Raw genomic sequence first — 13067 nt, 5'->3', positions numbered from 1 at the left:
ATATCTGTTAGAGCTTGACTGGAAATGTAAGGCTGCATACAACATTATTTTTCCTGTGTAAACGGGCACCTTGGCTTAACCCCATGGACCCCATTATAAATGGAGTTGCCTGGCCCTGCTGCTGTCTATCAAGGTAGAGACGACAGACACTCGTTTATTAAACTACTAGCTTATAGCCACTATTTGAAGAAAGCATTGATTTACCTTTTATTTTTTGTAGTTTTTGTGGTTCCGGTTACATTGTTTATGAATCACGCACATGTATTTAGTGGTCATGTTGTGGTAGTTGACGATGGATTTGCTTACTATAGCCTTGCATATTCATGCTCCTGTCTAAGATGCAAAGTGATGCAGAACAGCAGAACAAACACAACATCTCCATACACATGTGTACAGATCAGGAACATGACCGTATTCAGTAAAAATGACCTCCCATGCACAACTTTCAGTATTTGTAGGCCTCTGCCCATTTTAAAAAAAGATGTCCTGGGAGGAATACTTTTATATCGATGACTTGTCCTTATGATTGGTCATCAATCTAAGATGAGTGGGGGTCCTACACCCCCACCCATCAGCTGTTCTCACCACTGCCTGTAAACCGTGCATGGGGCAGAAGATGGCGGCTTTGTACAGGAAGTGGCTGCCACAGATCAGCTTTTCTTGTCTTCAATAGTAGTGAAGCCCCACTGATTGCGGAGATGGATTGGCACAAGCGTATAGCTGAAAACTGCCCAATCAGCTATGACCTCTGCTCAGCTCTCATCTTGGAGCCGAGTGGTACACGGGCTCAGGAGGGGCCACTTACTGCCATAGGAGCACTTGTGCCTCTTTGTTTCAGTTGTGGTGGTCGCTCAGAACCTTGGCATGTCAGAAGTTTTATGACCCATTGGGTACGGTATAGGTCGATGAGAACAGGCTGGAATACAGTACAGTGTGTGCTGATGTGCCGGTAGCCTCCTGAGATTCCATGGTTTGGCACAGCATGAATCAGACTTGATATATCCCAGCCTTTTATATCGTACATTCCAGCGTGTCCAGGTCAGTCTGTGGTCTGTAAAGTGGCCTGCTTTTAAATAGTCGTGCAGGAGGAATAAGAAAGGGTCACCTAAAGATAGGCTCATGCAGGGCTCGCTGCTGGAAGGGATCAGCTGCGTGCACATAGCCATAAATGGCCAGAGGAATAGGAGATGGCACCTTGCATCGGGAGAGGGTGGGGGGCAGCAGGTGCTGAGCTGGCTTGCCGACTATAAACTCTTAGTCTGTCACAAAATGAACATTCCCCCCAATTCTGTACTGTCGGTTACACAGTAGTGCTTCAGTGTTTTCCGCTGACACTGTTTTCTCAGCTCTAATATATCTTTTATTCCACCTCTCCTGAATTCCCTGAAGCATTACCTGTCAGCAATCAGCTGTACATACGATTCCTCACCTGTTAATTCAGTCTTGGCTTAAAGCTAGTGATTCACTCGTTTAGTCTCCTTATTTCTGTTGCATTCTTGTCCTCAGATGCTCCCCTAGTATGCTATGCCTGCCCTGTGTACGAAGTGACACAGGCTTCCCAACCATCTGCACACAGCTCTCATTACAGACCAGTATAAATGCAGCACAAGTATAAGGCTATGTCTCCACGTTCAGGATTCCCTGCGCTTTGGAAGCAGCGGATACCCTGCTCCGCAAAAAGCGCCGCACCCGTTGTACACGCAGTGATTCCGGATGTGTTCATTGAACACATCCGGAATCACCGCATCGTATTCATAGACTGTGTTATTTATCTTGTGGAGACGGAGTGTCTCCACAAGATAAATAGACATGCTGCAGTCTGGAAAGACGCGCCGCATGTCCCGTTACGCAGAGAAGCCGGAGGCATCGCTGCACTCATAATGAAGACGGGATTTCCTTAAATCCCCTCCACAATGCTGTAATATCTGGACGCTGCGGCTGTACGCAGCATCCAATCCACAGCAAATTATGAAGGTTTCCTGACCTTGGAAACATACCCTAAGGGTACCGTCTCACTATACGATTTACCAACGATCACGACCTGCGATACGACCTGGCCGTGATCGTTGGTAAGTCGTAGTGTGGTCGCTGGGGAGCTGTCACACAGACAGCTCTCTCCAGCAACCAACGATGCCGAGGTTCGCTGGTAACCAGGGTAAACATCGGGTTACTAAGCGCAGGGCCGCGCTTAGTAACCCGATGTTTACCGTGGTTACCAGCGTAAAAGTAAAAAAAAAAAAAACCGTACATACTCACCATCTGATGTCCGTCAGGTCCCTTGCCGTCTGCTTCCTGCTCTGACTGAGTGCCGCCGTACAGTGAGAGCAGAGTGCAGCGGTGACGTCACCGCTGTGATCTGCTCTCACTTTCCGGCCGGCAGACAGTCAGAGCGGGAAGCAGACGGCAAGGGACCTGACGGACATCAGATGGTGAGTATGTACGTTTTTTTTTTTTTACTTTTACGCTGGTAACCACGGTAAACATCGGGTTACTAAGCGCGGCCCTGCGCTTAGTAACCCGATGTTTACCCTGGTTACAAGCGAACACATCGCTGGATCGCTGTCACACACAACGATCCAGCGATGACAGCGGGAGATCCAGCGACGAAAGAAAGTTCCAAACGATCTGCTACGACGTACGATTCTCAGCAGGGTCCCTGATCGCAGTAGCGTGTCAGACACAGCGATATCGTAACTATATCGCTAGAACGTCACGAATCATGCCGTCGTAGCGATGAAAATGCCACTGTGTGACGGTACCCTAAGGGTATGTGTCCACGGGACTGATTAGCTGCGGGTTGAACCCTGCTTCCAGATGTTACGGGGTTTTATGAAATCCCGTCTCCACTATGCATGCGAACACACATCCGGCGGCCCTGCGTTTCCGGACATGCGGCACGTTTTTTTTAAGAACACAGCATGTCTGTTTACCTTGCGGCGGCGCTCCGTCGTCGCAAGGAAAATATCAGGGACCTATGTATAGGGTGCAGCGATTCCAGATATGTGCAATGAAGACATCCGGAATCACCTCACGTTTTCCGCTCCGTCCAAAGCGCCGACAATCCGGACCATGGACACGCACCCTAAAAAGCCACTTTTTTCTGCCAGAAGACATATAAGTGTATATGTTGAATTCCATCCTCCTAAAATCACTGAACACCAATAATATGCAAAGCTATGAAATACATTTACCGTAAAGTATGGCACATGTGCTGGATACTTTGTTCACAGTGCCTGTCACAGCAAAACATTGGTGCAGATTTCCTGCAACTAGTTGGCCCGTGTGAAATTTTCACACATTGGTTGTCAGGGGCGCAGGCAATTTCAGGAAAATTAAGCTGGTCAAATGTATTTAATGAGAGGATGAACACAGAGGGGTATGTGTGTCACGTTACTATGCTGTGTATGTATGTATGTGTGTGTGTGTGTGTGTGTATATATATGTGTATATATATATATGTATGTATGTATATATATATATATATATATATATAAATTGTCTAAGGGTTTAATTGTCTGTCCTGGAAATCCCGCGTCTCTGATTGGTCGAGGCCGCCAATCAGCGACGGTCACAGTCTCTGATTGGTCGAAGCCAGCCGGCCTCGACCAATCAGCGACGGGCATTGTCCTCCACTGCTGTCAAGTGCCGCCATTGTGTTGTCTAAGGGTCTAATTGTCTGTCTGTCTCGGAAATCCCGGCTTGCTGATTGGTCGAGGCCGGCTCCTCGACCAATCAGCGACGGGCACAGTCTGCCGCGAATTCTGGAATCATCATTGTCCTCCACTGCTGTCAAGTGCCGCCATTGTGTAAGGTGTGTGCCTGCGTCTCCCTGTATGGGTGGCATCTCCCTGTGTTTCTATCTTAGAATGGGTCGTAAACGAAAATACGCCAATGAGGATGACAGAAAAGCAGCAGCAAGAAAACGACAACATCGGGAACAGGAGACACCACAACAAACTGCCGCCAGACAAGCCCAGGATGCGGCATCTCACAGACAACGTCGCCAACAGGAGACACCACAACAAACTGTCGTACGACAGGAACAACATGATCGCCAAATTCATAAAAAAACGAATGCTCTACCAACTAAGGCACGACCAGGACAATATTCAACAACTTGCACATTACGTAACAGACAATGAAAGTACAATTCATGAACACTACTGTGGGAATATGAATGCAGTTTGCTCTAACTGCGACTCTCTGAATTTCATTGATGAAAAACCATCTGACAATCAGTTTACTCAATGCTGCCAAAAAGGAAAAGTTATGCTACCGAGACCTCACTACTCAGATCTGTTTGTGCAGTTAATGAAAGGAATGCATCATCACAAGTCCTGCGCGCCTGCGCGGAAAGGACCTGCCGTGACGTCACGGTCATGTGACTGCGACGTCATCACACCCTGGGACCGGAAGCTGCTGCCTGCTCCCCACACAGGCGACAGCTACAACGCGCCTGCGGAAGGTGAGTATATGTTTATTTTTTATACCTGTGTCATACATGGCTGGGCAATATACTACGTAGCTGGGCAATATACTACGTAGCTGGGCAATATACTACGTCACTGGCCAATATACTACGTCACTGGGCAATATACTACGTCACTGGGCAATATACTACGTCACTGGCCAATATACTACGTGGCTCTGTGCTGTATACTATGTCACTGGGCAATATACTACGTAACTGGGCAATATACTATGTGGCTCTGTGCTGTATACTACGTGGCTGGGCAATATACTACGTGGGCTGTGCAATATACTACGTGGACATACATATTCTAGAATACCCGATGCGTTAGAATCGGGCCACCATCTAGTATATATATATGTGTGTTTCACGAATATTTGAGCCCATGGATCCATTATATGTCCATTTTGTAAGCCGGCAAGAAAATCTCGCCACACGGATGTCTACATGCGAGAAAATCGCATCCTCGCACTGCACACGGATGACATACGGATCACTGGTCAGGGAACATTTCTGCGATTCTCGTCCATGTAAAACGGACCAATTTTTTTTTTTGTATAATTTGTTTGTGACTCCAGCCTAAAGGAGGTCCCCCCAACATTAAACATAATGGTATTTTACTTACTGATCAGAAGGGGTCTGATTGTCAGGACCTTGCAAAAGAACAGGGGCAGCAGCATTTTTCCCCCCTTCACAGCAGCACTGCCATCTGCAGTGTAGGGAAGTGCACCACAGCCCTATGTATGTGAACGGAGCAGGTCCTTGTACAGCAGTGCCACTTTGACAGTAAAAATGATGAAGGAGAATTGACCCCATAACTGAGCGTATTTACACCATTGTATAATAATTAGGAATATCCCTGCTGGAGAAAGCGATGTTCAGAGCGCAGGTGTTTTTGTCAGTCCCATAGAGAATGAATGGAACAGAGGTTTAGCATGCACACTTCAACTCTATGCAGAACTGCTCTCTGCAGTTCTTATGATCTAGACCCCTTTTTTTAGGTTATTGCCTATCTTAGGAATGTAACGTTTACACCTTGTTCACTGTCGCACTTTTGGGATCCGCACCAGCGGGCAAAACCATGAATTTTTATCCCCATTACAAAATGGGGCGGCAGGCTGAACATCTAACCGCTTCCTCTTTGGGGCTGCTGAAGAAAGCTGAGGGGAGGAATGGGGGGTGGATGAGTATGTGCATTGCTACACCATTCTAGCAGGAAGAATAGTTCCCTGTTGTGCTTATTGGTGCAGTTTCGAGCAGTCAGACACCCACCAGTCAACAAGTTATCACCTATCCCGTGGCTGGATGGTAACTACTTTAATATGGAAAACCCCTATAACGTTACATATGGCCCTAATGCAGAAAATAATAAGAATGACATTTACTCACCTTTCCATTCCCTGTAACTTCTCTGTCCACCAGCCATGTTCTGGGGCCTTATGTACATTTAGGCTATGTGCACATGTAGCAGATTTTTCACAGTTTTTCACGGTTTTCCGCTATAAAAACACTATAAAACCGCGAAAAAAACGCTCACATTAAGCATCCTATTTAATAGAATGCAATCCGCATTTTTTGTGCACATACTGCATTTTTTTCCTGAGCGGAATCGCATTCCATAAAAAAAAACCCAGCATGTTCATTAAATTTGCGGAATCGCGGGGATTCCGCACACCTAGGAATGCATTGATCTGCTTACTTTCCGCATGGGGCTATGCCCACCATGGGGGAAGTAAGCAGATCATGTGCGGTTGGTACCCAGGGTGGAGGAGAGGAGCCTCTCCTCCACGGACTGGGCACCATATAATTGTAAAAAAAAAAAAAAAGAATTAAAATAAAAAATCTTGATATACTCACCCTCTGATGGCCCCGGAGCCTTCCCGCCTCTCAGCGCTGCACGTGGCTGCCGTTCCTATAGATGGTGTGTGTGCAGGACCTGCGATGACGTCGCGGTCACATGACCGTGATGACATCACGTGACCGTGACGTCATTGAAGGTCCTGCACACACACCATCTATAGGAACGGAAGCCGCTGAGGAGATCGGCTGTTTGCGGAAGGTGAGTATAACCTGCATAGGCAGCATCAATAGTAAAAAGTTGGTCACACTTGTCAAACACTATGTTTGGCAAGTGTGACCAACCTGTCAATCAGTTTTCCAAGCGATGCTACAGATCGCTTGGAAAACGCTAGCATTCTGCAAGCTAATTATGTTTGCAAAACGCTAGTTTTCTGCGGGAATATGCATGCCAATTCCGCATGCGATATACCCGCGGCAGGAGCTGCAGAATTGCCGCGGAAATTTCCGTGGAAATTCTGCAACGTGTGAACTTAGCCTTAAAGGATGATGATCAAAACCTGGTAGCTTGCACTGAATAAATGAACACTTTTTTTTCCTTTAGATAATTTAAGTTTCTTTTCAAAATCCAAGCATTCGCCATTGTGAAAAGCCAAAATCAATGTCCATAGTTGTTACATGATGGGTGACTGTTGTGTTGACTGTTTTACACTGTTAAATTGACTATATTCAGCCAATTGTGAAATAGAGGGAAGAAAAGTCCTTGTATTGTCTGTTCAGCAGTAAGTAAAGAAGTCTCAGCAGAAATTGTATTCCCCAATCCTTACTGTTTAGGTATGTAATGTAGTGTAAAATACCTAGCGATCGCCACTTTCCCTGGCTGCCAACAGCACGCTGGTCCTCTTCTTACCCACGTGACATGAAATCATGGCTCATGGGTTCACGTGGCTGGATGTTGCTTTACCCTAACTATGGACACTGGGCGAGCGGCTCAGAGCCGGGTGAGCCAGCAATGCGGGTCACATGGGGCAAAAGAGTTCTAGAACGGCTCTAGAAACCTGGCAAGATGGCGATTAGTAGGTATTGTAAAACCTACACTATATTACATACATAGCTTAAACATTGTGCTGAGACTGGTTGTGTGAATGTCTGGTTAATTCAGCCAGCATGTTCATCACTATTCCACCCTAATTCCATATTGCTGCTTCACAAGGCACAGCCGCCATTCTGGAGTCTGGTAGAGATTTGCAAAGAAGAAAACTGTTGCTTCAGGCTACTGTGAAGTATAACTCGTGTCTCCATGTGCATGCTCTGCAGGCTTGTGTAGTAATCAAGTGCATTATTCATCAGCACAAGTGAGGAAAACCTCGAGTGAAAAAAACAAAATAAACTCATTACTCCTAATTAGTAGTTTGGGCGTTGGCATGGGCCACCTATTATATTATGACATTGCCTCTGGATGAGAAAAGTGACAAGCCTGCAGAGTGACGTTCTCCATAGTGGAGGCTACCAGGACTTCTGGATTGTGAAAGGAATTAAGGTGCCTCAACGCTGCATCTCCGGAGCATAACCTCACTTCTAGCTGAAGGATCCAAAGTATTCTGTGCTAAATGTTTCCATCTCTAATGCCAGGGTTTTCTGCTTTCACAGTTGAAGCGTCTGTACACAGCAGCAATGTCCACTGCACAGATAAGACCATTGAGGCAGCAGAGGCTCTGCTACACATGGAGTCTCCCACCATCCTCCGGGATTCCAGGAGCCCCCCAGGTACACTTTGTTTTCCCTTCACTTACTGTGTTGGCATGCTAACAAGCTTGATTCTTGCACAATTAATTAACAAATATGAAATTAACCAGTTCTTGTCCTGTGCAACTTACCACTTTGCTAATTCCTGGTTCCAAACAAAAACACAGTAGTGGGAGTGAGCACGTTAACTTGTTTTCACTAGACAACCCCTTTATCACCAATCCACAGGATAGCTGGTAATGCCTTCCTGATGTCAGTTTCATCTGAAGGAAACGAGTGATGCCATCCATTAGCTGCCACAGATTGGCTGCAGTGCTCATGTGACATACGTCATGTGATTCCTGGGAAACCCAGCGCGGACACCGTAGGGGTATACAGACTGTTATTTTATATGGCGGAATATCGTAATTGATAAGCGGTTACCTGACTAGTGGACAATCCCTTTATGGGGTTTGTCATCAGATACAATTGTTGGCAAATTATGGCCACTCTGGCGGTCAGCGGAGTCATGTGTCTGCAAGCCCTGTCAAATGCAGTAATAGACGGTGTCTGGTCTGATAAATCCTGCCCCTGTAACACAAGCACTACTAGAGTCCTCCAAAATTGTTTTTGTACTGATAGTGGGGGTCTCGAACATTAGATCCTGTATGATGTCCAAATACCCATGTCTTTATGAGCCAGCCAACCTGTGTAACAGTGTACATAGCAGACAGAGATATTCAGAGGTTAGCAGTGATCTTTGTTATAAGCCTTCTGTATTAATGAGTAGTGAAATATGGCCCAATATTAGGCTAGTGGGAGAACAGACCTGTCCCTGAAGACATTGCCCTGCCGCTGATCTACATATAACCTGGAGATGTCCTAAAGGTCCAGTACCCCCATATGCACTGCTCTAATCTCTGTATGATGTCTGCTTCTAAAGCTCCTGCACATATCCATATTCTAAACTACAGCTAGACTTGTGTACGTCTCCTCTGTAATTACTACTTCATGACCTACTGGATGTACCGTATGTTACTTAGTGGGATCGCGCTACACAAGATTTGTCTGTAGTCTGTAACCACGGAGATGCATATGTCTGCACACATGCTGAAGACACAATGGTAGTTTTAATCTGAACTTTAAGGCTGTGGGTTATGTTAATATTTTATAGTGATATAAAAAGTGTAGTTGTGGCACTAGTAATTCGTTAATAACCCTATGCAACTACTTTAACGCAGTCCTAGCATTTTACTATGTGTACAGGGAAAGACAGCTGTCACTGGTTTTGCTACTGTGAAGTAGATCTTTGGAGAAGCACTTTAACACCAGAGTGATTTGTTTTCTTGTGCAAACACACTAGTAGTAATATCACCCAATAAATATAGTCCGGTAGATGGCAGCTACAAATTCCCCGGAGCTATGGTAATGCCATGCACTGCATTTAACCGGTATATCCTTGTACAATAGATGGAAAGGCAGCAGTGTTACAGAGTAGGTGCATGGTGGGGGAAACTAATGTGTGTACTTGCTTCCCTCTTACAGTAGAAGTGTATGTACCACCATGTGTGTCCACCCCAGAGTTCATCCATGCTGCCATGAGGCCAGACGTGATCACGGAGACTGTGGTGGAAGTGTCCACTGAGGACTCTGAGCCCATGGATTCCTCCCCCATCCCAATATCTATTGAGCTTGGAGAGCCCATGAAAAAGAAAAAAGGTAATTTCAATTAATTTCTACAGATTTTTCTGATGCCTGGATCTAAAATGTAGTGCTGTATTCCAGTAGGGAGCAGTAATCGCTTTATACATATTCTGTTATATCAATTAAGTGTTCTAATGGCCTTTACTGTATTTCTATGTACAGCTGGTCGTAAACCAAAGATGCAGCAGCCAACATTTGCCAACGGTTCGCCAGATTTGAGCATAAAGAAGAAACCACGGGAAGGAAAAGGTAAAAAGAGCTTACAGCAAAGAAAGAGAAAAAAAAACACATTACATGGAAGCTGTCACGATATCCCGATTCCTGCAGCATGAATCAGTCGGGCTGTGTGACCGCAGCTAGGTAATTTACTCCAAAAACTGCAGCATTTCAGAGAATGTCATTTGAAAAGCCGGCTGAGGACTAAAGAGAGATCTGACTAGTCCGGTGCGGTCCCTGACTGGCTTCTCCCTCCTCTACTTGACAGGTCGCTCCCATTGTACATGTGTGGGAGAGAACGGTCAGTCAACTGGAAGGGGGCTAGGAGAAGCCAGTGGGGGGCTGCACCAGACTAGTCAAAACTCTATAGCCCCCAGCTAGCTTTTCAGGGTAAAACATACCCGGCTGCTGTCACAAAGCCATTATCTATTTCAGGGGTCTCAAACTAGGCTGGGTGTATGGGCCTTTATATAGAAAAATAAACTGCATTTGGGAGGCCGCATACTTTGAAGGATAAAGAGACATTTTTATTTGTACCATTTTTCCTTTCTATACACCATTTGAACATTTTTGCCATGTTTATTATATTTACTTTAGTGCTTGGGTTGTTATGGATGTGGTGATAGCAAATGTGCAATTTTTTTGTTTACTTTAACTTATATAAAATAGCACTTTTAGTGGCAAAATATTTTTTCATGCTTTATTATTTATTTTCTCAATTTTGTTTTCTCCAAATAGCCACATACAGTAATATTGTCGTACAATTAGCACTGTATAGTAATTCTAGCAAACATCTTGTAGTAAAGTGCCCCATCTTGTAGTAATGCCTGTCCCCCCCCCCATCCTGGTCCCCATCTTGTAGTAATGCCTGTTCCCCCCCCCCATCCTGGTCCCCATCTTGTAGTAATGCCTGTTCCCCCCTATCCTGGTCCCCATCTTGTAATGCCTGTTCCCCCCCATCCTGGTCCCCATCTTGTAGTAAAGCCTGTTTCCCCCCCATCCTGGTCCCCATCTTGTAGTAATGCCTGTCCCCCCCCCCCATCCTGGTCCCCATCTTGTAGTAATGCCTGTTCACCCCCCCCCCCCATCCTGGTCCCCATCTTGTAGTAATGCCTGTTCCCCCCTATCCTGGTCCCCATCTTGTAGTAATGCCTGTCCCCCCCCCCCCATCCTGGTCCCCATCTTGTAGTAATGCCTGTTCCCCCCCCATCCTGGTCCCCATCTTGTAGTAATGCCTGTTCCCCCCCCCATCCTGGTCCCCATCTTGTAGTAATGCCTGTTCCCCCCTATCCTGGTCCCCATCTTGTAGTAATGCCTGTCCCCCCCCCCCCCCCCATCCTGGTCCCCATCTTGTAGTAATGCCTGTTCCCCCCCCCATCCTGGTCCCCATCTTGTAGTAATGCCTGTTCCCCCCCATCCTGGTCCCCATCTTGTAGTAATGCCTGTCCCCCCCCCCATCCTGGTCCCCATCTTGTAGTAATGCCTGTTCCCCCCCATCCTGGTCCCCATCTTGTAGTAATGCCTGTCCCCCCCCCCATCCTGGTCCCCATCTTGTAGTAATGCCTGTTCCCCCCTATCCTGGTCCCCATCTTGTAGTAATGCCTGTTCCCCCCCCCCATCCTGGTCCCCATCTTGTAGTAATGCCTGTTCCCCCCCCCCATCCTGGTCCCCATCTTGTAGTAGTGCCTGTTCCCCCCCCCATCCTGGTCCCCATCTTGTAGTAATGCCTGTTCCCCCCCCCCCCCCATCCTGGTCCCCATCTTGTAGTAATGCCTGTTCCCCCCCCCCATCCTGGTCCCCATCTTGTAGTAATGCCTGTTCCCCCCCCCCCCCCATCCTGGTCCCCATCTTGTAGTAATGCCTGTTCCCCCCCCCCCATCCTGGTCCCCATCTTGTAGTAATGCCCGTTCCCCCCCCCCCCCCCCCATCCTGGTCCCCATCTTGTAGTAGTGCCTGGTCCCCCCCCCATCCTGGTCCCCATCTTGTAGTAATGCCTGTTCCCCCCCCCCATCCTGGTCCCCATCTTGTAGTAATGCCTGTTCCCCCCTATCCTGGTCCCCATCTTGTAGTAATGCCTGTTCCCCCCTCCCCATCTTGTAGTAATGCCTGTTCCCCCCCCCCCCAATCCTGGTCCCCATCTTGTAGTGATGCCTGTTCCCCCCTATCCTGGTCCTCATCTTGTAGTAATGCCTGTCCCCCCCCCCCATCCTGGTCCCCATCTTGTAGTAATGCCTGTTCCCCCCCCCCATCCTGGTCCCCATCTTGTAGTAATGCCTGTTCCCCCCCCCCCCCCATCCTGGTCCCCATCTTGTAGTAATGCCTGTTCCCCCCCCCCCCCCCCATCCTGGTCCCCATCTTGTAGTAATGCCCGTTCCCCCCCCCCCCCCCCCCATCCTGGTCCCCATCTTGTAGTAGTGCCTGTTCCCCCCCCCATCCTGGTCCCCATCTTGTAGTAATGCCTGTTCCCCCCCCCCATCCTGGTCCCCATCTTGTAGTAATGCCTGTTCCCCCCTATCCTGGTCCCCATCTTGTAGTAATGCCTGTTCCCCCCTCCCCATCTTGTAGTAATGCCTGTTCCCCCCCCCCCAATCCTGGTCCCCATCTTGTAGTGATGCCTGTTCCCCCCTATCCTGGTCCTCATCTTGTAGTAATGCCTGTCCCCCCCCCCCATCCTGGTCCCCATCTTGTAGTAATGCCTGTTCCCCCCCCCCATCCTGGTCCCCATCTTGTAGTAGTGCCTGTTCCCCCCCCCATCCTGGTCCCCATCTTGTAGTAATGCCTGTTCCCCCCCCCCCCATCCTGGTCCCCATCTTGTAGTAATGCCTGTTCCCCCCCCCATCCTGGTCCCCATCTTGTAGTAATGCCTGTCCCCCCCCCCTATCCTGGTCCTCATCTTGTAGTAATGCCTGTCCCCCCCCCCCATCCTGGTCCCCATCTTGTAGTAATGCCCGTTTCCCCCCCCCCCCCCCCCCATCCTGGTCCCCATCTTGTAGTAGTGCCTGTTCCCCCCCCCCATCCTGGTCCCCATCTTGTAGTAATGCCTGTTCCCCCCCCCCATCCTGGTCCCCATCTTGTAGTAATGCCTGTTCCCCCCTATCCTGGTCCCCATCTTGTAGTAATGCCTGTTCCCCCCTCCCCATCTTGTAGTAGTGCC

At 47.9% G+C, this 13067-nt stretch overlaps 1 protein-coding gene across 5 annotated transcripts in view; it reads left to right on the top strand.

The window, feature by feature from the left end:
- ELF2 (E74 like ETS transcription factor 2) overlaps window positions 1-13067 on the top strand; it is a 149129-nt gene that overhangs the window by 119242 nt on the left and 16820 nt on the right. For 3 of the 5 annotated variants that reach the window (XM_077279184.1, XM_077279183.1, XM_077279186.1), the window contains 3 exons: window positions 7919-8035; window positions 9539-9712; window positions 9860-9946. In XM_077279184.1, coding sequence (XP_077135299.1) covers window positions 7919-8035; window positions 9539-9712; window positions 9860-9946 — 378 coding nt within the window. The remainder of the gene's footprint in view (window positions 1-7918; window positions 8036-9538; window positions 9713-9859; window positions 9947-13067) is intronic. The other 2 variants (XM_077279185.1, XM_077279187.1) reach the window with 1 other exon arrangement.

The sequence above is a fragment of the Ranitomeya variabilis genome, chromosome 1, assembly GCF_051348905.1.
Source record: "Ranitomeya variabilis isolate aRanVar5 chromosome 1, aRanVar5.hap1, whole genome shotgun sequence".
In the NCBI taxonomy this organism is placed as follows: domain Eukaryota; kingdom Metazoa; phylum Chordata; class Amphibia; order Anura; family Dendrobatidae; genus Ranitomeya; species Ranitomeya variabilis.
Note: the sequence above shows the minus strand (reverse complement) of the source record. Positions and strands in the feature narration are given on the sequence as shown.